Genomic DNA, 25009 nt, shown 5'->3' on the forward strand with positions numbered 1-25009 from the left:
CCGCCCCCCCGAGATAAGCTCTTGCTCTGTTGCCTAGGCTGGAGAGCAATGGCGTGATCATAGCTCACTGCAGCCTCAAATTCCTAGGCTCAAGTGATCCTCCTGCCTTAGCCTGCTTAGTAACTGGGACTACAGGCACTCACCACCACACCTAGCTAATTTTTTTTTAATTTTTTGTAGAAATGGGGTCTTGCTTGTTGCCCAGACCAATCTCAAACTCCTGGCCTCAAGTCATCTTCCACCTCGGCCTTCCAAAGTGCTTGGATTACAGGTGTGAGCTACTGCACCTGGTCAGTTTTTGAATCATTTAATAACTGGAACAGAAAATCCAAAAATACTATTCTTTTGGCCAGATGTTCTTTGCTTCCTTACATACAATTATAGCACGTATCTGGAAGTCCTTCGGTCAACTGTCAAGGTTATAGCAAAGCTTTTCCATCTGTTGTGCTTAACACCCTGCAATAACTTTCCATAGTTTCTGTAGCTGCCGTATGTTATCTTTGATGTAATTGCTCCTGCAATTGCCTCTTGTTTCATAGTGTAATTGCTCTTTGAACACGTTAAAAATGATCCAAAATATAAAGTCAAATCTGGGCTGCTAAGTAACTCACCCACCACATGTAGGTGCCTGCTGTTAGACAGAATCCCAAGGTGAAAGGAGTTTGGAAGCACAGCAACTCAGAATCACAGAACATGGAGATGACCTAGTTCAACCTTCAGCAGAGGAGCAAGGGCCTAGAAAGGTGATGTGACCTGCCCAGCATCACAGCCAAGATTGTCTTCTTCACAATGAAAACCATATTCGAGTTCATAATTCATTCCTTCTTACTTTCGTTTTTGTTTTCAGTTTTTCATTCAGCAAGTCTGTACTGGGGACCTACTATGAGCCATGTAGTACCTCCTTGGAATGATGTATTCCCTGGCCTTGAAATCAGGAATCCAGTACCTTGGAATCTAGTACCCATATTTGTACTACTGGAATGAATCCCTTAAACTCTCTGAGACTCAGTTGCCATATTTTCAAATGTGGCTATCATATCTTCTCTCCACACAGAAATTATTATGGGATACACTGATGAACAAATACACATGGAGTTGCTGCCCTTATAGGACTTCAGTCTACTGAAGGAGACAGCAGTCATACAGATAGGCATACAATACATGTAAAATTATAACTGGGCTCAGTGCTAAGAAAGGCAGATGTGTAGAACTATCTTAAAGGAATTTGACCTTGTCTGAGAGATTGGGAAAGGTTTCCCTGAGGAAGTGACAACAATGGGAGCTGGAAACTGGAGTAGGAATTAACAGGAAAAATGAGGGGATTGGAAAAGAACATTTAACACAAATGGGGAAGCATTTGAAGAACTGGTAAAAGGTGTGTGTGGCTGGAGTGCAGGGGTCAATGGGGCAGGGTGATGCAAGAAAGTAAGAGATAGAGATTAGATGGCATGACAAAGAATTTGTTGTTTTACACCAAGAGGAATGAAAACTCATTAAAGTGTTTCAAGCTAGCATTGGGAGTTGGGGCTGTCGAAGGGTTGGGAAGAGTGTAGACTTGAGGAATGAAATAAAATTATGTTCCTGGAACTGTTCCATGAACCATTAAGCCCTTAACAATTGTTAGGCCACCATTTGCTCTAGTTGCTCTATGTCAGAAAAATCTATGGTAGAAAATTCTATGTCAAAAAAATTGCTATCTTGTGCCTTTTTCCCCTTACACGAAAGCATTCAATGTTTTTTCTCCAGACGTGGAGAACATGTTTGGGATGTTCTGAATTGTGAATTAAAATATAAGCTGTGTAACTTTACAAAATTCACTTTGGGAGACTCTGTAAGGTACCCCAAGGGTCTGTCATCCAATGGAGGAGAATAAACAGAACCTTGAGAGTCTCGGATGCAGTAAGACACTATGTGTATGAAGAAAACATGAAGGGAGAAAGCAAAACAGGTTTCAAATGTCTACATCAAAAAGAAAGTCACAAGTGCAGATAATCTGAGTGGCAGTTGTGGTCAGTGGAAGAGGTACTACTTACACAGCTACACTTACAAAGGCAGCTCTGAGACAGGTGAGGAGGCCAACTTATTTCTTCAAGGATACTGCAACTGAAAAGGCTTTGTCTTGCTTTTCTTCCCTTTGCCTTCCTCTTTTCTTCTGCCAAGTTTTCTTCCTTGAATTTGCAGCATCACATGGACTCCTCTTCTCCTTCCTTCTTCTTCTCCTTCCTCTTCTTTTCTTCTTCCTCCCCCCTCTCCTCATCTCCCTTCTCCTCCTCTTCCTCCTCTCCTCTCCATTGCCTTCTATTTATATATTGCAAACCTTTTATTCTTATAGTCAGTGGTCTTGAAAGGGGGCCCTTTAAAAGCATATTTTTTAAGATGACAAGGGCAGTGATTTGTATAAGCTATTTGAATCATTTGTGTAAAAGTTAGAAAATCCTATTTGTGCTATTACACTAATTTATTCCAATGGTATTGACTTACAGAACTCAGTTGCAGTATATGTAAAATCTTCTCTCTCATCTATGACTATGACTTCTTTATTTAAAACTTTTTTATATAAAATATTTTGTTTTAATTGACACAGAATAATTGAATTATTTTTCTTGAATTGTAATGTCTGACTGTTTATTCTCTGTGGCTTTCTCTATTCCAGCTCTACATTTTCCCCTCTGTCCACTTAACCCCACTCAAATTGCAAATGCTGAAACCTTAGTGACTGCCCTCTGTCAAACCATTCTTGTTCTCTTTTTTTCATCTCATCTTGTCTTTGTCTTCCTAAATGCCTTCTCTATCATTAGCATGAATGCTGGTTTATAAAGCCTTCCTCTCTGTTTATTTTATTTATTGCTTTTATTTAAAAAATAAATAGAGACAGGGTCTCGCTATGTTGCCTAGACGGGTCTTGAAGTCCTGGCCTCAAGGGATCCTCCTACCTTAACATTTCAGAGTGTTGGGATCACAGGCCTGAGCCATTGTGCTTGGCCCCTGCTTTCTGTTCTACATCTTTCACTGAACCTCTTTTTCTTGTTCTGCTACATGTTGTGAAACTTGATGCTGTCTTCCTGCTCTAACTTTACTTTCTGCTTGCCTGTATTCTTCTTCAGTGGGGCTTGGTCATGGTTGTGCAGTGATCTTTCATCCTGGGTCAGGTTCACCCCCCTCCCCTGCCGGGTAGGTGAAGGTGCCTAGTAAGGACTTTTTGATGACAAAGATGATGACTGTTGACTGATAACAGAGATTGATCACCCTTGTGTAGTTTAAATTGTCCCAAGTTTAGAAACCAAAGTCATAAAAAAACAGTTGGCTGGAGATATTGGACAACTTGATTGTTAGATTTCTGGAAAGTTCTTACTTAACCTGAAAAAAAATCTGGGAGATTATTATTTTTTTCTAAGTTTTTTTTTCAGTATAAAATAGTGTGTGCTTATCATAGAAAACTTGAAAATAAAGAAAGTAGAAAGGAAGGAAAATTAAATTAAATTATACTACCTCACATCAATCATGGTTAATATTCAGGTGCATTTGCTTTTATTCATTTTTCTATGTAAAACATATAATAAGAAATACACATGACTAAAAGGTCTTTCTGTAAATGTGGATGCTCACTTGATTTCACTCACTGTGCACTAGAAGCTTTAAAATACTATAAAAATATTAACAGTGTTATTTCCATGTACTGAGACCATCAAGTATCTGTTTTTGTAGTGATCCTCTTCTTATCTAATAATTTTTTTGTCTTAAAGTCTACATAGTCTGTTAATGTCGCTAACGCAGAATTTGCCATGTATAGGAAATTTTCTGCAATTTTCTTTGAACTTTTCTTTGTTCTCACATTTTAAGGGTGTCTCTTATGAATATCATATAGCTTTAGTTATTTCTTTTGTACTCTGACAATCTTTGTTTTTTAAGCAAATTTAATGTATTTTCAGGAATTGTGATTATCATATCTGAACTTTTCTGTATCTCCTCACTTTGTGCTATTTGTCTCACCTTTTCAGTGCTTCTTTTTCCTCCTCTCTCACCTCTTACATTTTTTGGATCAATAGTTACTTTTAAAATGTATATTTAAATGGCAGATTGTAGTTTATGAAAATGGCTGCAACACCACAATAATTGCTCTTATTCCACGTTTTATCCAAAGTGACCTTGCCACTCTCCATTAAAAGGTGGAGATTATTTTCCTAGTTCTTGAACTTTGGCTGGTCCTGTGACTGCTTTGAACAATAGAACAATGCAGAAATGATACTGTGCCAGTGCTGGGGATAGTTTTCTTTTTTTTTTTTTAATAGACTTGATTATTATTTTAATTAATAAACTATATTTTTAAAAGCAGTTTCAGGTTTACAGCAAAATTGAGCAGGAAGTACAGAGAGTTCCCATATGCATCTTCTTCCAATACGCGCACAGCCTCCGCGACTATCAATATCCCCCACCAGAGTGGTACATTCCTTACAACTGATGAACCTACATTGACACATCATTATCACCCATAGTTTACCTTAGGGTTCATTCTTGGTGCTATATCAAGTAATTTTTTAAAATCTTCTTTTCTTTTATATATTTTCTAAAATTTCCACAGTAAGAAAAAAAATTAAAAAGTCAAAAAATCATCTGGGGATCCTGACACTCAGACATAGCTTCATAGTCTTTCAGACTTTTTCTAAGCACATTTATACTTTTTTCTAAAAAAGTGGGATTTTATTATATTTACAGTTTGTTAACTCTTTTTTTAAATTTAGCAATACCTTATGAATATCTTTCAATGCCAGTTAGTATTTTTAAAATCACCATTTAAAAATTGCTATGTAGTATTCCGTTCTATGTATCATACTGTACTCAACTAATCAGCAATCATTTGTTATTTAGGTTGCTTTCAGTGTTTTCTGTTATAAAATACATCATGATAAGCATTTTTGTTTTTGAGACAGAGTCTTGCTCTGTTGCCCAGGCTGAAGTGCAGTGGTGCCATCTTGGCTCACTGCAACCTCCACCTCCTGGGTTCAAGCGATTCTCTTCCCTCTGCCTCCTGAGCAGCTGGGATTGCAGGCACGCACCACCACGCCTGGCTAAGTTTTGTAGGTTTTTTAGCAGAGACAGGGTTTCACCATGTTGGCCAGGCTAGTCTCAAACTCCTGGCCTCAGGTGATCTGCCCGCCTTGGCCTCCCAAAGTGTTGAGATTACAGGCATGAGCCACCACGCCTGGCCTGTGATAAGCATTCTTGAACGGATACATATTTGCCAATGATTTCCTTAAGCTAAATTCCTAGAATGGGATTCCTGAGCCAAAGAGAATGTTTATATTTTAAAGTTTTTCCTATAAATTGCCAAACACTCCTTTGTTGGTTTACTCTCCCGTTACTCAAACATGAGCAGAATGTTGTTTGTCATACTCTTGACAATCTTAGTATTATCATGCTTTACAATTGTTGCCAAGTAACAGGCTTAAAAAAGTCAAATCACTGTTGTTTTCCTTTGAATTTCTTCAATTCACGGTTTGGCTCAATTGAAAAAACAATACTCTATTGGCCATTTCCTGTTTCTTGTTGATCACTTACCATGTAATGTGCAAGGATTTTTAAATTGTTTTATTTTTATTTTTTGACAGAGTCTCGCCCTGTCACCCAGGCTGGAGTGCAGTGGCATGATCTTGGCTCACTGCAACCTCCGCCTCCCGGGGGTTCAAGTGATTCTCCTGCCTCAGCCTCCCGAGTAGCTGGGATTACAGGTGTGCGGTGTCACTCCCGGCTAATTTTTGTATTTTTAGTAGAGATGGGGTTTTGCATGTTGACCAGGCTGGTTTCGAACTCCTGCCTTGGCCTCCCAAAGTGCTGGGATTAAAGGCGTGGTGCAGAGATTTTGACTGCTGTAACTTAATAGAATTTACCCTAATGAGATATTTCTCCAATATTGGTATTTAGAAGGACTTTTTCATTCAGGATGTTTGAAGATAACAAAAGGATTCTTTGAGAATGTACATCTCTTCTCTGGGGTGGAGATGGTAGAAATATTCTGCAAGATACTTGTCCCAGGTGTGCCTGTAACTTGAGGAGGGCTCTTCCGGCTAGAGCTCATTGTCTTTTTAAAATCTGAGCAGTCCAGTGTGTATTCTTTCCTTCTGCTGGTTTAAAATTTAGCTTGCCCTTTGGGTAAAAGTCTGGGCCCAATAATCCTTCCAGTGTAAGACGATGAAACACCATTTCCTCTTCTTCTCCAGTTTGCGGTGGGTTGGGGTGAGGATGATTGTGAGTGAATGAAAACGAGGGTGTGAAGGTAATTAATGGCAGGTGCCACACAAGATAGAACGTGAAATTCCAGTGGCTGAACACATTGAAGTCTTATCTCCACTCATGGAAAGTCTAATGAAAATTGGGTAGTCCTTCTGCACACATGTTAATAGTCAGAGCTATTCACACACCCCTCCTTGCAAATGAGACTGGGAAATAGAAGAGCACATGGGCATTTTGTGAGCACTCACGTCCCTGTCACAAGAGGGCAGGCTCTCCTCACTGTATCATTTCATGCCCATACCACGTGGGTTGAATATACATGTGTTGTGAATGTTGAACACCGCCCCCATATATTTAACATTGTATTACTCTTATGAATCATAGATATATGTGTGTGTGTATATATATATATATATATATTTATGCTCGGAGCTTTGTGTCTCTTTCCCTTATCATCATTATCATCATCTGCAGCTGCAGCAGCAGTAGTATCAGTATAGCATCACCCACATTCTCGTAGTGAACATTTATTCCATTCTTGGTATCAGCCAGTCTTTGTGCTAAGCACCTCACATATATTAGTTATTTTAATTGTCAAATGCAGATACTACTATTATCATTATGTTACAGGTATGAACACTGAGGTTCAAATAAATTAAGTAATTCATGTCTGACCCCAGAGCTGGTATTTTCAGCTACTGTAATATAATATTAGCCTCTGTATTAGTTTCCTAGGGAAGACACACATTATCAAAGACTAGGTGACTTAAAACAACAGAAATTTATTCTCTCACAGGTCAGGAGGCCAGAAATCCAAATTCAAGGCATTAGCAGGGTTGGTTCCTTCTGAAGACTCTGAGGGGGGAATCTGTTCCATGCATCTCTTTCAGCTTCTAGTGGTTCCCATCAATCCTTGGCTTCATTGGCTTGTAGACACATGCCTCCAATCTGTGCTTCCATCCTCATATCACCTTCTTCTCTATGTCTCTGGGTGTCTCTCTGTTCCTTTCCTCTTGTTGTGAGGATGCTAGTCATTGGATTCAGAGCCTACATGCAGTCAGCATAATATCACTTAATCTTTACCTTGATTACATCTATAAAACCCATATTTGCAAGTAAGTCACATTCTGAGGTTCCAGATGAGCATGCATTTTTGAGTGACACTATTCAGCCCATTACAGCCTCCTATATTTTATTTACTGAAGAGCTCCCATGTTGCTATGAATCTTCTGAACAGTACCTTTGAATGGGTCCACAGTATTCTATTTCCCTATTTGTGGACGTTTAGGTCAGGGAGGGCCATGCTAGCACATAGAACCTTTGTCTAAGTTACACAAATGCATCCTCTTTCCTGGGCTGGCTGAAGTGCCTGGCTCAGTGAGCTGCACAGAGGCTGGCTTTAACCCCTTACTTACCCCCTTTGCCAGTGTTCTTTGCACAGGACACAACTTGCATACTGGACAGGCAAGCCTGGGTCTGAGTATGTGGAACCTGCTTTTCTCTTTGTTTCAGAGTAGGGCACACACAATGTCTGAATTAAAAGAGTCACTAGAGATCCTTTTCTCCAAATACCTCCTTTACACAGAAGGAAAAAAAATTGTAGTGTTTTATATTAATATGTTGTTTACTGATTCATGAAGTATAGTTGAAATCTATTATTTTTCAGTCTCAGTAATTTTTAAATTTTAGTCTGGAAATTTTGACTAACTTTGCTACAAACTAGGATAAGGTCCCCAATCTCTTGACTTTCTGCAGTAGTTTTAATTACATCATGCTGATTCAAGTAGCACCTTGCTTCCTATTTTACATTTAGCTGCGACATAAGCATTATTTAAAAATGCTTACTATCAGAGATGTATTCATCTTTTTATGTCTGAATTCTTAACTTCTGAAACTAAAGCTTTCTTCCTTTCTTTTGAACTTTGCTTTGAAGAATATTTTTTGGCCAGATAAAATAAAATATAAGTACTATGTTTTAAAATTAAAAAAATTAAAATTGATCCAGCCTTTCGCTATATTTTATAAATATCTCATAACTGGTAGTACTTTGGTTCTGTGACAAAGTTTGCTATTTTAATAGTGCACATTTCAAAGGACAAAGGAGGAAAAATATGACATCTTCCGTTCCTTCAATTTAAATAACTTTTTTCTGAACACTTATTTTAATTTTCTAGAGAAAAAGTTCAATTTATTTTATTTTCTTTTTTCTTTTCTTTTTTTTTTTTTTTTTTTGAGACGGAGTCTCGCTCTGTCACCCAGGCTGGAGTGCAGTGCAGTGGCGCGATCTTGGCTCACTGCAAGCTCCACCTTCCGGGTTTACGCCATTCTCCTGCCTCAGCCTCCTGAGTAACTGGGACTACAGGCACCCGCCACCTTGCCTGGCTAGTTTTTTTTTTTTTTTTGTATATTTTAGTAGAGACGGGTTTTCACCATGTTAGCCAGGATGGTCTCGATCTCCTGACCTTGTGATCCGCCCGTCTCGGCCCCCCAAAGTGCTGGGATTACAGGCTTGAGCCACCGCGCCCGGCCCAATTTATTTTCTAAGGCTTAAAATAAATGAAATAAAGAAGAAATTAAGCCAGGTGTGGTGGCTCATCCCTGTAAAACCAGCACTTTAGGAAGGTGAGGCAGGAGGATCGCTTGAGCTCTGGAGTTGGAGATCAGCCTGGGCAACATAGTGAGACCCCCATCTCTACAAAAAATAAAAAGAATTACCTAGGCATGGTGGTGAACATCTGTAGTGCCGGCTACTTGGGAGGTTGAGGTGGGAGGACCACTTGAGTCTGGAAGGTCAAGGCTGAAGTGAGCCACAATTGCATCACTGCACCCCAGCCTGGGCAACAGAGCGAGACACTTTTTCAAAAGAGGAAGAAGAAATCAAGTCTATATCTAACTAGTAGATTGAAATTCTCAGCACATGCTTTCTCCACAGATACCATTGTGGCCAATTGTGTAAGGTCCTTGATGGTAGGAAATGCATCTGACTCCTCTTTACGATCCTTCACACAATGCCTATCAACATGGTTCCCAATAAATTCATGTTGATTGAATGAATGATACAACTGCCATCTTTCCTTGTCCATATCCATTCTGCTTTGGCCACCCTAACTACCCATTCTCTGAACACAGGGCCCTCCTTCACATCTCCATGCCCTTGCAGATGTTATTTCCTCTGCTAGGAGAACTTCTTCTCTAGTGATTCCTTTGCCTGGCTCTTCCTCATCTTTTAAAATCCACCTCAAGTGTCACATCTTTTGTTAAGCATTTCTCAAGGCCAGGATGGTGCCTCATTCATCTTTATGTTCCTGGTGGCTGGCAGAGAGTCAAAGTTAACTAAATGTGTAGTGAATGAGCAAGTGAATGAAGAGAAGGGACAGAACCAGGATTCCACAGTGGATAAGAGCATATATCTCTGTCTATCTATCTATCTATCTATCTATCTATCTATCTATCTATCTATACATACATACATACATACACATACACACACATATATAACCTGAATTCATTGCCCTGCTTCTTGACTTACCACTGTATGACCTACGTCAGGTCATCACACTGTTACCAGTTCCAGTGTTACCACTCTGGGACTTAGTTTTCTTAGTTGTAGAATGAAGATAATGATAGTACTTGACTCAAAGGGTTCCCTGTGAGAATAAAATGAGATCTTGTACATAAAGTCCTTTGTCTAATAAAAGCTAAATAATAGTCAATGTCAGCAGAATTGTTCTATAGTTTTCCTTTGATTGTAATGGAAATATTCAGTGTTGGCTGAAGCTGGCTGACCTCAGCATGATGGTATCAGATGGAAATGTTTTGATTGGGAAGCCAAAATGCCACCACCGCATTTTCTTCCAAACTAAAGAAACTCCAATAAAGCAAAATCCATGTAACTGGAAAACACTAGTTGATTAGGATTTCCTAATACTTGAGTTCTAAGAGAAAGAGACAAACCACACACACAAACCTAATAGAAGAATATTCCTAAATGTAAACACCTTGCAAGTAACTGCGAGGGGATAACTCTAGAATATCTTCAGACTAATAAATGTTTATTCCTTAGCACAGGGGCGAATAGCCATCTCAGGAACTGAATTCAGCTCACTCATTGGTGATTTGGCTTGACATTGTGTTTTGAAAAATTCAAAATGGATGCCAACATGAAAAAAGAAACTATATAGAAATTTTTGAATGCATACTAATTACAGTAATTAATGTAATGAATCTCCATGTAACTTATTGCCCAGCTTCAATAATTAGCAGGACTCTGTCATTCTGTTTTATCCTTCCCCTCCCCTAATCCCCCCTCCTTTTTTTTTTTTTTTTTGGGGTAAAGGTTTTAAAAAAAAAACCAAGAAATCAAACACTTCTTTTTTAAAAATTTGCATTTTATTTTAAGTTCAGGGGTACATTTACAGTCTGGTTACATAGGTAAATGTGTGTCATGGGGCTTCGTTGTACAGATTATTTCATCACCCAGTTATTAAGCCTAGTACCCATTAGTTATTTTTCCTGATCTTCTCCCCTCTTCCATCCCTCACTCTCCAATAGGCCCCAGTGTCTGTTGGTCCATGTGTTCCCATCATTCAGTTCCCACCTATAAGTGAGAACATGTGGTATTTGGTTTTCTGTTCCTGTGTTTGTTTGCTAAGGATAATGGCCTCCAGCTCCATCTATGTTCCTGCAAAGAACATAATCTTGTTCTTTTGATGGCTGCCAAGTATTCCACGGTGTATACATACCGTATTTCCTTTATCTGGCCTATCATAGATGGGCATTTAGGTTGATTTCATGTCTTGCTATTGTGAATTGTGCTGCAACGAACATATGTGTGCATGTGTCTTTAGATATATTTCACTCAGAAATATTTCAGTGTGTATCTCCATCAGATAAAGACTTTAAAAAATATGTAACCTCAATCATTTATTACAACCAATAACATTAAAATTAATTTCTCAATATGATCTGACACCCAATCTGTGTTCGGTCTTCCCTGATTATACCAAAAAGTCTTTTTTTGTTGTTTCAAATAGTTATTTTGTTTGAATCAGACCACAAACTACATTTGTTGGCTACATGTCTTAAGTCTCTTAATGTATAGCAGTTCTCGTCCTTTGTTTCCATGCCATTTACTTCCTGAAGAATTTTAAAGTTGATAAATAAATATGAAAACATGGATTTGTGGCTCCTTTTGAATAAATGAGAAGAGCTGGCAGCACTGGTTTATACTCCCATAAGGCAATACTTGGCTGGAGCTGAGTAAAGGCTGTGAACTTTAGACACTGCAAGTTTTCTACAGTCCACACCAGTCCCTATTGTACCAACTAGTATGACTCATTTGTGTTGCCTGCCTAGCAGCGCCAGTGGGCTTTGAGCAGGCCACCTCAGCCCTACGTCTGCTTCTGATAGGCAATGAGAACTGATGCTTGAAAGATGATCTTAAAGTCCTAAACCCTTTCTAGCCATTAAGTAGATGCTTAGTTTTGTGCATTACATTGCTTAGGTAGGAATGTAAGCGAAAACATTTAAAGATTTTTCAATGAAGACTTGAATCAACAATTTTTTAAAAAAATTCTAAGTTAACTTGACACTTTATGAACTGGCATCTCTCTTTTCTTGAGAGTTCCAGTTAATCTGCTTTACTGCCTTCCACTCTGTAAATATCTTTTTCACCTGTGTGAGGGTTTGAGCCTACAAAGACCACTGGACACGATGTCACAGGACCCACACTTGAGTCCTGGGCCTCTATGAGCAGTGGACCATTATTTTGCTTCTGTGGGTCACCTATGCAGAGTAGAGGTAAAACAGCCTGTCTCTCAGAGTTGTTGTGAAGTTCAAATAAGGTAACAGATGTGAAATTATTTTGTGAACTGTATAGCTTTACGCTTAAACAAGATATTACTAGGCATAAGGATATACTGAATTATGCATAACATCCTCTTTCATGCCTCTGTGCATTTACCCTGCTGTTTCCTCTCCCTGTAATGCCCTCAGGAATTAATTGTTAGTCATCTGTGGTCCCTAAACACTTTATGCCTGTTTCTTTGCAACGTTTGTTACACTGTGTTAAAGCCATTTGTTCACATCTATGTCTTTGGTGAGATTCTGAAAGTAAACCACAGTTTATTCAGTGCTTGGAATACAGGTAACCCTTAGTAAATGTTGGATTAGATAGATTTGAATAATTACTATCTGTGTGCCTATCTTGAAGGACAAAGTCCGTGTATATACAGTTCTTTAGGTATGCCATCTGGTAACTGACCAGTCTAATGATGATGCCAATGATGAAATAGTCATGAAAATGGAGTTCTGTATTTTTAATTTAAGAAAATGATCAGACTTCTTGAGTACATTTTTTGCATTGTATTTTTAAGCCCATGAACAATGAAAGAATCTAGATGTAGAATGTCTATCATTTAAAAATATTTTTTCCTGCTGGAGAAAACTTAAGCTTCCAGTCATAGTTCTTGGCCTCAGTTCTCTGGTTCTCCTGATTAACTTAGAGCTTCTTGCTCCTTTACAGCTGGTTTGCTATCCACCCGGTCAGCATGAACAACAGTAACCATCTTGTAAACAGTGACAATGTGGGCTATGCATCTTACCTGCTTGAGCAAGAGAAGAACAAAGGATATCTACCTGGGCAGGTGAGAATTTATATCGTTGAAAGTTTCATCTTGATTCACTGAGTGTCATCATTCATACTGCGTTCAGAATAGGTGACTCAAATCTCCACAATAAAGTGTCATCATCAATCTCACATATTGATATGCTTGGATAGAGAGCATTTACGATCCTCCCTAACGTGGAAAGAAAAATAAAAAATGAGTACTAATCCATTTGCCTTTTTTGTTACATAGTCCTTGTATTAATTGCTTCATAAAGGTATTAGTTGAATATAAGGAAGGGCAAAGTTCAAGATTTTTGTAATAACAGTAGTTTTGATTAAACTGAAAATATGACAAACTGTTGATATTTACTTACTTTTGTTTTAGAGCTATACAGGGATTAAGCACCATTTTATTTTATTTTATTTTTTTGAGACAGAGTTTCACTCTGTCACCCAGGTTGGAGTGCAGTGGCATGATCTCAGCTCACTGCAACCTCTGCCTTCCAGGTTCAAGCAACTCTTGTGCCTCAGTCTCCTGAGTAGCTGAAATTACAGGTGCAAACCTCTATGCCTAGCTAATTTTTGTATTTTTAGTAGAGACAGGGTTTTGCCATATTGGTCAGGCTGGTCTTGAACTCCTAACCTCAAATGATCTGCCCGCCTCGACCTCCCAAGTGTTATGATTACAGGCAGGAGCCACTGTGCCAGGCCCAAATTCGGAAGACTATATAATGGGATAAGAGTCCCAGGCCCTTACCTACAATTAATATTCCCTTATAAAGATATTAGCTTCCATTAACATTCAGCCTGATCATTTAGCTCTGTCTTTGTTTTGTGTTAGCAGAATAACTGAGACTGGATAATTTATAAAGAAAAGAGGTTTTTTTGGCTCATGATTCTGCTGGTTGAAAAGTTCAAGACTGAACAACTGCATCTGGTGAGGGCTTCATGCTATTACCAATAAAATAAAAATTTTCTCAGAATATTGTACATAAATAATGATAGAAAACAGAAGAGGAGGCCGAACGCAGTGGCTCACACCTGTAATCCCAGCACTTTGGGAGTCCGAGGCAGGTGATTCATGAGGTCAGGAGTTTGAGACCAGCCTGGGCAACATGGTGAAACACCATCACTGCTAAAAATACAAAACATTAGCCGGGCATAGTGGTGTGTACCTATAGTCCCAGCTACTTGGGAGGCTGAGACAGGAGAATTGCTTGAACCTGGGAGGCAGAGGTTGCAGTGAGCCAAGATCGTGCCATTGTACTCCAGCCTGAGGGACAGTGTGAGACTCTGTCTCAAAAAAAAAAAAAGAAAAAGAAAAAGAAAAAAAGAAGAACTAGGATTTGCAAAGAGTTCACAAGTGAAAGAGGAAGCAAGAGAGGAAATACTGAGGAAGTCCGGCTGTTTTTTAGCAACCTGCTCCTGCAGGAACTACTGCAATCCATTCCCTAGAGAGTGAGAAGCCACTCACCCTGTGGGAGGGTGTTATTCTATTCATGAGGGATCAGTCTCTTCCTACTAGGCTACAGCTCTCAACAATGCCACATTGGAGATCAAATTGCAGCATGAGTTTTGGCAGGAGTAAACCACATCCAAACCAAAGCAAGCTCCTTTGTTGGCAAAACTCACTCTATTTTCTCACTTTAGCCTGAATTTTAGAGAAGAGATTTTTCTATTTATGATCACTGCCTGAGTGCTAGGCACTATGAAATAAATTATCTTTTTAGTATCAAAAAAGATTTATATCTCTAATACTTAGTTATCTCTTTCCCTAAGAAAATTCGAGGCATTTAAGGTAGAATAGTAGAGTGGTTGGGTTGAGGCAGAGACCTTGCATGGCTCTAATTAGGTTGAAGAGAGAGAGAAAAGATACACCGAGGGCAAGTCCAGATGGTGGATGGTGTGTTTAGTTTCATTGTGCAACAGGAAAGTCTGTATTTGCTTTTTCCTGTTTAAGCCAATAGCATATTTATTTTTAAAGGGCAAATGGATCTCTGAGCTCCAGATAAAACACAATAGACTAGATTGACTGGTCAGCATTTTGTAGTTTGTTATTGCACACAGTGTTTCTGGTTAAAATATTTCTGTTTGAGGCATAATTTGAAACTCTCCCACTTGAAACAGCTTTGTTGATAATTCGAATATTTTCAGTAATAATATGTGTACTGATTGTAATGCGAGCCTTTATAGGAATAAAAGGTTTTCTCAGAATATTTTTTTCTGGATTTTTTTTTTTTTTTTAATTATACTCTAAATTCTGGGATACATGTACAGAATGTGCAGGTTTGTTACACAGGTATACCCGTGCTATGGTGGTTTGCTGCACCTATCAACCCATCATCTACATTAGGTATTTCTCCTAATGCTATCCCTCCCCTAGCCTCCCACCCCCCGACAGGCCCCAGTGTGTGATGTTCCCCTCCCTGTGTCCATGTGTTCCCATTGTTCAACTCCCACTTATGAGAACATGTGGTGTTTAGTTTTCTGTTCTTGTGTGTGTTTGCTGAGAATGATGGTTTCCAGCTTCATCCATGTCCCTGCAAAGGACGTGAACTCATCCCTTTTTATGGCTGCATAGTATTCCATGGTGTACATGTGCCACATTTTCTGTATCCAGTCAATCATTGATGGGCATTTGGGTTGGTTCCTGGTCTTTGCTATTGTGAATAGTGCTGCAATAAACATATGTATGCATGTGTATTTATAGTAGCTATTATGAGGTAGGAATGATTTATTAATCCTTTGGTATATACCCAGTAGATGGGTTGCCTGGTGGTCAAATGGGTGGTTTGCTGGGTTCTGACTTGAGGAATCACCACACCTGTTTCTGCCACCAATGGCTTGGACCTCACTTCAAACTCTACTACGAAGCCGGGTACCAAGCATGGTACTGGTACCAAAACATATATAGACCATTGGAATGAAACAGAGGCCTCAGAAATAACACCACACATGTACAGCCATCTGGTCTTCAACAAACCTGACAAAAACAAGCAATAGGGAAAGGATCCCCTATTTAATAAATGGTGTTGGGAAAACTGGCTAGCCATATGCAGAACACCGAAACTGGACCCCTTCCTTACACCTTATACAAAATTAACTCAAGATGGATTAAAGACTTAAATGTAAGACCTAAAACCATAAAAACCCTAGAAGAAAACCTAGGCAAATACCATTTAGGACATAGGGATGGGTAAAGACTTCATGACTAAAACACCAAAAGCAATGGCAACAAAAGCCAAAATTGACAAATGGGATCTAATTAAACTAAAGAGCTTCTGCACAGCAAAAGAAACTATCATCAGAGTGAACTGGCAACCTACAGAATATTTTATATCCTCTTTTTATTGTCTGCAAATGATTTTGAATAGCTTACCAGAGTGGATTTAATGTTTGCATTTCTAATGGCAGTCATTACAGGAAATAGGAAAGAATAAAAGGCAACTTGGTATTTCTTTCGTCAGGGGCCATTTGTAGCAGCCTTTGCTTCATCAAACCTAGGAGATGTGTCCCCCAACATTCTCGGCCCACATTGCATCAACACGGGAGAGTCCTGTGATAACGCCAATAGCACTTGTCCCATTGGTGGGGTAGGTAATTACGGCACATGAAATCTTTGTTTTTGCATCTCAAATACATTTTATATTTGAATATTTAAATACCTTGTCTTCTAGCATATACTGGCCTAGTTCTCCCTAGCATCTGCTCTTCTCAAAAGCACCTGTCCAAACCCACTAAATTTTAATTGAGTGAAGTTATACTTTTCCATTTGAGTGACTGTTAAGCTTTTGAATGATGAGACAATTCAGTAACGGTCAGAAATTAACTTTACCCTTCCCCAAACTTGGACAATCTGAAACATTTTGCTTTGGCATTTCAAAAGTCACAAGTTTGTACTAAAAACTGCCTGCCTGAGACATTTCTCATGGATTATACAGTTTATAGGATTTTTCATATAAGACCAAAATTCCTTTTCCTTTTAAAAAATTACAAGCAAAAAAAAAATTGCTGTAAAAAATTCAAATAATGTGGAAGTGCAGAGAATAGTAAAAAGTGAAAGTCCCTCTTCGCCTCCCTTTCCTCTATACTTTGCTCTTCCCAGAAGTTACTATTCTCATACCTCCTCCTATGTGTTTATCTATGCATTTATAAACAACATTTTATGACTTATTTATGGATTTTGAGTTTTGTATCCAGAACTTCAGTTTTCCACTTAATTTGTCTTAGAAACCTTTCAATGAGTATATCCAGATCTGTGTGATATGTTTTAAAGACAATAAGTAAGGCTATACCATCATTTATTTAACTCCCACAACGTTCATTTGGCTTTGTCTTCAACTTTGACATGAGTAGTAGATGCTACTTTTTGGATTCTTATTCTTTGTGTTTGTAGAACATTTCTCCTGTGATAATGCTTTTTTTGTACACTATTTCTGGAATATTTATTCCATCCCAGTCAACTCTACCCAATTGGGTTAATACCAGTATTAATAAGGGTATTTTTTTCTTATCGACTTTTTAAAGCTCCTAATATACTAAAGTCTTAGTTTTGCCAAAATAGTACAAACTTTTCCTAAAGTTTATCAGTTGTCTTTCTGTCTTATTTATGCCTTTTGCCCCCTATGGAAATTTAAGATGTTTAAGCTGTCCGATTTAGCTAAGCTTGTTCTAGATAACTTTCAGGAGGGTCTGCCCATACCCTCATACTACAAAATATGTTTATCCATATTTTCTTTTAGTAATTTTTGATTCCACTTATAATATTTAAGTGCTTGATCAATCTCAATTTTTTTCTGACATAAGAAGTAGGAAATAGGGCCAGATTTGTTTATTGATTTTTTCCCCCAGAAGTCCAGCTAGCTGTTCCAATATAATTTTAACTGAGTTTCAGTTTAAGGTGATCATGAGTAAGAATCAGAGGCAAGAACAAGCAAGTAGAAAGATGTGCAGTCAATAGAAAGACCTGGCTTCATGTCTTAGCTCAGATATTAGATACCTGGATAATCATCAACACATCTTTTAACCTGAGCCTCAATTTCCTTGTTTTTAAAAGAAAGGCTTCAGAATAGATAATTTCTAAAGACATTCACTGTTCTAATTCCAGGTATGATTTTGTCTTTATAGTCTGTACTTTGAGAGACTACCCAAAAAGAACTGCTAGAATGTGGTTTTAAAAATCTATTTGCTTAGATTCAGTTATAATTCTTCATTCCTTAACATAATTGCTTACTTGGCCAAGAATGCATCCTATCTTATTTTGTTCCAGTCTAACATGTGCATTGCTATGGGACCTGGACGGGATATGTTCGACAGCACACAAATTATAGGACGGGCCATGTATCAGAGAGCAAAGGTAAGCCATGGGCCTCGCTCCTTTCATCTTCATTTAAAATTGTCCTTTAAAATCCATTGACATGGTTCATTAGGAAGTTGAATATTGTAAAGAAAACAGCAAATGCTCAGGTTGTGCTGGGGAGTCTGGAAGAGGTCAGCTTGGAAGGTGGCCTTTGCAATCCACACCGGAACCTCTGTCTGCTTGCTCAGGTCTGACTTCTTATAGGAAGTACATTTAAAACCAAGTACTCAGGAAAACATTCTAGTTTAGAATATCTAGAAAGCCAGAGTGCTTGCTTCAGACACTAGGAAGATAGACTATAAGGTTTTCAATTTCTTGTGGCATTAGATATGACCAGATTGATTCAAATTCTCGGAAGTCTCTAAGGCCTTTGCTTTCCAAAAGTCACCCAACTATCACTTAACTTTTCCTCTGGTGACAAGAGAAAGCTGAGCCATAGAACTCCAGTTCTTGAAACTTGGATTTAAATTAGTTCCTGGTGTTCTTCAATATGCAAAGATCACCCATCTATTCTTTTCTTTTGCACAACTTTTGATGAAGAGAGAATCTGGTCTCCATTGAGATTACTATGAATTACTCTGACTTCCTCCCTCTCCTAAATTTTATTTCCCATTTTGTCCCCATAGTTTGTTTCAGCTCCTATGGAGACAGATTTCTAGGCAAAAGACAAAAAAAAAAAAAAAAAGAATCTCGAGCTGAGATGTCCTTGATATGATTAAATCTCTTTCTTTTCATAGCTTATTCATACCTTTGCTCTGTGTGTGTGTGTGTTTAAATAGTTTATTCCAAGGGTTCTAAAATCTTTTAAGAGCAACTAAAGAAGGACAAAAGCACCTTTAAAGAACAATCTGACACAAAATTGGTAGCAACAGCCAGCCTAATTGCTGCAGTTTCTTTTTAATTACTGTGGTATTATCAGTGGATTATTCTAAATTCACAGATTCTATTTAGGGTGTGCACCCGTGACACACTTTAGTGTCAGAAATTTTGCTCCCATTCTGAGCCTGAGAGTCATAGAGATTTGACCCACATTCTGCATTCTCTTCTCAGCAAGGCACAACTTAATTAGGAGCAGCAGGCTGCAGCTGGTCTTGCTGATGACTTATGAGAGCTCTCATGTGGCTGTTGAAACTGGGGTGGGGACAGAGTAGAAATGAGCTAAGTGTCAGGCAAGAGAACATTTGATGAAACAGGATTTGCCTTTGTTATCTAATATGAATTAATACAAACAAAGAGTTTTTTAAACATGTTTTGACTCATGTTTCCCATAAGATTGAAAAAGCATCAGTTGACCATATTAAAACACAAAAGCAAAAGCACCAAAGAGTGGATTGTGGGTGGGTGAGCTGTTGCAAAGTAGGGCTTGAAATCCTCCAAGCCTCCCTTGGCCCCAACCTGCTTCAGGACTCAAGTATTGTGAAAGGGAGACCCTATAAGAACACCCCAAAATACACTCTCACTCTAGCAAAGAAAGTAATTTAGTCCAGTTATTCCTAATCTTAAATTTTCTTGGTGATCTTTCAAGTGAGATTGGGGCCTTTTGTGCCACAGCCTGTATCACTATAATTTCATTTTCGTGGAAGTCGACACAGGTTAACAGCCTTGGAGACTTCAAGCTTCTGGGAAACTCCTGGGTTTGGCAGAAAGACCCATGTGGTTGGTGGCCAATTCTAAGCAACCAGTAAAACAAAAGCTCTGCTGAGAGATGCATTTCCAAAGTACATCAAATTGGTACTTCCTGAGTACAGTTGGAGATACTCACTTTAGCCTTTTTGCTTGGAATAGTAAGCCTGTGTGTTTTCTAGGAACTGTATGCCTCTGCCTCCCAGGAGGTAACGGGACCACTGGCTTCAGCACACCAGTGGGTGGATATGACAAATGTGACGGTCTGGCTCAATTCCACACATACAGTAAGTGCTGCTGAGAAACACTGGTTATGCCCCAAGGGTGAAGTTTTGGTTTGGTCTCATTATTTACTTGCAGCTTAACTTTTGTTTCTTTATCTGTTCCTTTTTTGTTTTTTAAAACTTTTCCTTTAGGCAAAAACATGTAAACCAGCACTGGGCTACAGTTTTGCGGCTGGCACTATTGATGGAGTTGGAGGCCTCAATTTTACACAGGGTAAGGTGAAGTCCAGTGAAATCTATGGTTTCAGCTTCTGAAGCTTCTGGGTTCCGTTCTCTGATCAGGTTTCACTGTAGCCAATACATTTATGAATTTTTAAACTCAGGGTCTGCTGGTTTTCCAGGCTTACACATGACCATGTACTCCCCCAGACCTAAGCAACCACTAATATTTCTGTCTCTATATTTTCCTATTCTGGACATTTAATACAAATGGAATCATATAATATGTGGCACTTTTTCGTTGGCTTCTTTCACTTAGCATCACATTTCAAATGTTCATTGATATTGCAGCATGCATCAGTCCTTTTTTTTTTTTTTTTTTTTTTGGGACAGAATTTTGCTCTTGTCACCCAGGCTGGAGTATAGTGGCACCATCTCAGCTCACTGCAACCTCCACCTCTCAGGTTTAAACAATTCTCCTGCCTCAGTCCTCCAAGTAGCTGAGACTACAGACACCTGCCACCACGCTTGGCTAATTTTTGTATTTTAAGTAGAGATGGGGTTTCACCATTTGGCTAGCCTGGTCTGGAACTCCTGACCTCAAGTGATCCGTCCACCTCAGCCTCCTAGACTGCTGGGATTACAGGTGTGAGCCACTTCTCCCAGCCTCATTCTTTTTTATGGTTGAATAATATTCCATTGTATCAACATACCAGATTTGTTTCAACCTTCCTCAGTTGATGAACATTTGGGTTATCCCATGTTTTGGTTATTATGAATCTATAAATATTCTATAAATATTTATGTGATTTTTATGTAGGTGTTTGTTTTCATCTTTCCTCTTGGGTATATATCTAGGAGTGAAATTGCTAGATTATATAACTCTATATTTAATCATCTGAGAAACTGCCAGATTATTTCTGAAATGGCTGCACCATTTTACATTTCCACAGGCAGTGTATAGGTTTCTGACTTTTTAATGTCTTTGCCAATACTTGTTATTATCTGACTTATTGAATCTAGCCACCCTAGTGGGTGTGGAGGGATATCTCATTGTGGTTTTGATTTGCATTTGCCTAATGATTAATGATGTCAAACACCTTTTCATGTGCGTATTAACCACATGTATATCTCCCTTCGAGAAATGTCATTTACGTAGTTTTCTCATTTTAAAATTCAGGTTATTTTTCTTTTTATTATTGAGTTATAAGTTTTGTTTGTGTATTCTGTATTCATTCCCTTATCAGATGTGTGATATAAAAATATTTTTGGGCCAGGTATGGTGTCTCACGCCTGTAATCCCAACACTTTGGGAGGCTGAGGCAGACAGATCACAAGGTCAGGAGATTGAGACTATCCTGGTCAACATGGTGAAACCCTGTCTCTACTAAAAACACAAAATTAGCCAGACGTGGTGGCACATGTCTGTAGTCCCAGCTACTCGGGAGGCTGAGACAGGAGAATCGCTTGAATCTGGGAGGTGGAGGTTGCAGTGAACCAAGATCACGCCACTGCACTGCAGCCTGGCGACAGAGTGAGACTCTGTCTCAAAATAAATTTTTTTTCTTCCATTCTGTAGGTTTTTTCACTTTATTAATTGTATTCTTTGAAGCATAAACATTCTTAATTTTTATGAAGTCTAAATTTTCTTTTGTTACTCATGGTTTGGTGTCATATATAGGAATCTTTTTCCAAATTCAATGTCATGAAGATTTACCCCTATTTTCTTATAAGACTTTTATGGTTTTAGCTCTACATTTAAGTCTTGGATCCATTTTTAGTTAAACTTTGTGTATCATGGAGGTAATGGCCTGCCTTTATTCTTTTGCATATGGCTATTCAGTTACCCCAGCACCACTTATTGGAAAGATTATTATTTACCCATTCTATAATCTTGGCACACTTGTTAAAAATTAGTTGACCCGTGCTTTATCTCTGGATTATCAATTCTATTCCATTGATCTGTATGCCTAGCCTTGTGCCAGTAAAACCGTCTCTTGGTTACTGTTTCGCTTGAGATCAGAAAGTATGTCTTTCTACATTGTTCTCGTCTTCCAAGATTGTTTTGACTTCTGAGTTTCTTGCAGTTCCACAGGAGTTTTAGAATCAGCTTATAAATTTTTACAAAGAAGTCAGCTGGGATTCTGATGGGAATGTCATTGAATTTACAGAATAATTTGGGGAAGTATTGCCATCTTAACAATATTATGTAATCTGATCCATATACATCGATGTTTTAGCATTCATTTAGATAGTCTTTAACTTTTTTCAACAAGGTTTTGTAGTTTTAAGAGTATACATTTTGTACTTTTTGTTAAGTTTATTTCTTAGTATTTCACTCTTTTCTATGCTATTGTAAATGGAAATTTTTTCTTAATTTCAGTTTTGGATTGTTCATAGAAAATGTATAGAAATACAACTGATAGCTGTATTGACCTTGTATCCTACAACCTTGCTGAACTCATTTATTAATTCTAATATTTTAATGGATGATTTAGGATTTTCTCTATACAAGATCATGTGATCTTAAAATAGAAATATTAATAGTTTTAATTTCTCTTTTCCAATCTGAATGCCTTTTATTTCTTTTTCTTGCCTAATTGCCTGGCTAGAACCTTAAGAACAATGTTGAATAAAAGTTGAAAGAGTATACATTCTGTGTTGTTCCTGATAGTATAGAAAAGCGTTCAGTCATTCATCATTAAGTATAATGTTAGCTCTGGGTTTTAATCCTTTATCAGGTTGAGGAAATTTACTTCTATTCCTAGTTTGTTGAGTGTTATTATCATAAAATGGTATTAGATTTTTGGCAAATGTTTCTCTCTGTATGTAATTAAAAAGTTATCTTAATATGTTGTACTGCATTAATCAGTTTTTGACTGTTTAACCAACTTTATATTCCTGGAATAAATCCTAGTTAGTCATGTTCTATAACAATTCTTTCTCTATGTTGCTGTACTCAGTTTGCTAGTATTTTGTTGTAGGTTTTTGTGTCACATTTATCAGAGACAATGTTTTGTAGTTTTCTTTTCTTGTGATATCTTTGTCTGGGTTTATATCAGGATAATATTGGTCTCATAGAATGAATCAGGAAGTGTTCCCTTTTCTATTATTTTGGAAAAGTTTTGGGAAAGTTTTGGAAAAGCTAGTACTAATTCTTTGGTTGGTGGAATTCAGCAGTAAAGCAATCTGAGTTCTGTTATTTGTTGTAGGTAGTTAAAAATATGTTATGAAATCAATCTCTTTACTTTTATAGTTTTTTTTTTTTTAGATTGCCTGTTTCTTCTTGAGTCAGTTTTGGTAGTTTATCATTCTAGAAATTTTTTCATTTTATCTGAGTTATCTGATTTGTTAGCATACAACTGCTTACGGTATTCCTTTAGAATTCTGTTTATTTCTTTCAAGTCAGTAGTAATGTTGTCCCTAATTTCTGATTTTAATACTTTAAGTACTCTCTCTGTTTTTCTTAGTCAGTCTAGCTAAAGTTTTGCCAGTTTTGTTGACCTTTTCAAAAAACCAGTTTTGGTTTCATTGATTTTTCTGTTGTCTTTCTACTCAGTGTTTAATTGATTTTCTTTTGAATATTGATTATTTCCTCTTTTTCTTTCATTTGGTTTAGTTTGCTTTCCTTTTCCAATGTCTTCGGGTGGAAGTTAGGTTATTGGTTTGAGATCTTTCTTCTTTCTTAATATGGGCATTTACAACTATAAATGTCTCACTGAGCACTGCTGTCGCTACCATAAGTTTAGATGTGTTGTGTTTTCATTTTCATTCCAGATTTTCCTTTGATTTCTTCCTTGATTATTAACTATTTCAGATCATATTGCTTAATTTCCACATATTTGTGAGCTCCCCCTTTTTTTCCCTATTATTTATTTTTGATTTCATTTCACTGTGTTTGGAAAACATATTTTGTATTATTTCTACTTTTGAAAATGTATTGAGGTTTATCTTTTGGCCAACACATGGTCTATCCCAGATAATGTTCCGTGTGCATGTGAAAAGAATGTATATTCTGTTGTTGTTGGGTGGAGTATTCTACAGATTGGTAGGTCTAGTTCAAATTTGCTGTTGATCTTCTGCCTAGTTGTTCTATCCATGATTGAGAGTGGGGTATTGAAAATTTCAGTATTGTTACTGAAATGTGTATTTCTTCCTTCATTTCTGTGAGTTTTCAGTTTATGCTACACAGACATTTATGATTATTACATTTTTCAGATACAGTATATAGATTCTTAATTCATAGGTTTTATGGTTACACAACCTTTTTCCTCAGATTATGCATTTGAAGTTTGTTTTCGTTTTTTACTGCTTTTGGTTTTTTTTTCTTTTTTCTTTTTTTTCTTTTTTGTGTGTGTGTATGTGTGTGTAGATAATTAAATGGGTATTCAGGAGAAATTATTTCGGGGACCATAAGTCAGACAACTGGGTATTGAGAGTTGGAGGTGTCCTTTTTAGTTTTCAAAACAGGAAAAAAGTGATTTAGTCAACGAATCTGCAGTTAATTATGTCAAACTGTTTTTATTTGCAACATGGATGAGCAGGAGTAATAGAAACAAAACTTTAAAGAAATTGACAAAATGTACTCTGTCATTCTGCTAACCACACTGAAGATCTAATTAAACAATGGCTCATGTCTTAGGCTGCACAAGACGTTTTTCCTATTCTATTATTCAAACTATTTGGAATCATTGAACAGCAACCTTAATAAAATCTCTGAAACTCCTTAAAAGATTATTGTACAGTATT

At 37.7% G+C, this 25009-nt stretch overlaps 1 protein-coding gene across 2 annotated transcripts in view; it reads left to right on the plus strand.

Moving 5' to 3' along the window:
* Positions 1-25009, plus strand: part of LOC108527549 (neutral ceramidase) — a 72903-nt gene that overhangs the window by 21941 nt on the left and 25953 nt on the right. For both annotated transcript variants that reach the window (XM_017868874.1, XM_017868875.1), the window contains 5 exons: positions 12752-12872; positions 16303-16428; positions 18105-18191; positions 20000-20104; positions 20234-20315. In XM_017868874.1, coding sequence (XP_017724363.1) covers positions 12752-12872; positions 16303-16428; positions 18105-18191; positions 20000-20104; positions 20234-20315 — 521 coding nt within the window. The remainder of the gene's footprint in view (positions 1-12751; positions 12873-16302; positions 16429-18104; positions 18192-19999; positions 20105-20233; positions 20316-25009) is intronic.

Source organism: Rhinopithecus bieti, unplaced genomic scaffold (assembly GCF_001698545.2).
Source record: "Rhinopithecus bieti isolate Rb0 unplaced genomic scaffold, ASM169854v2 scaffold_4655, whole genome shotgun sequence".
In the NCBI taxonomy this organism is placed as follows: domain Eukaryota; kingdom Metazoa; phylum Chordata; class Mammalia; order Primates; family Cercopithecidae; genus Rhinopithecus; species Rhinopithecus bieti.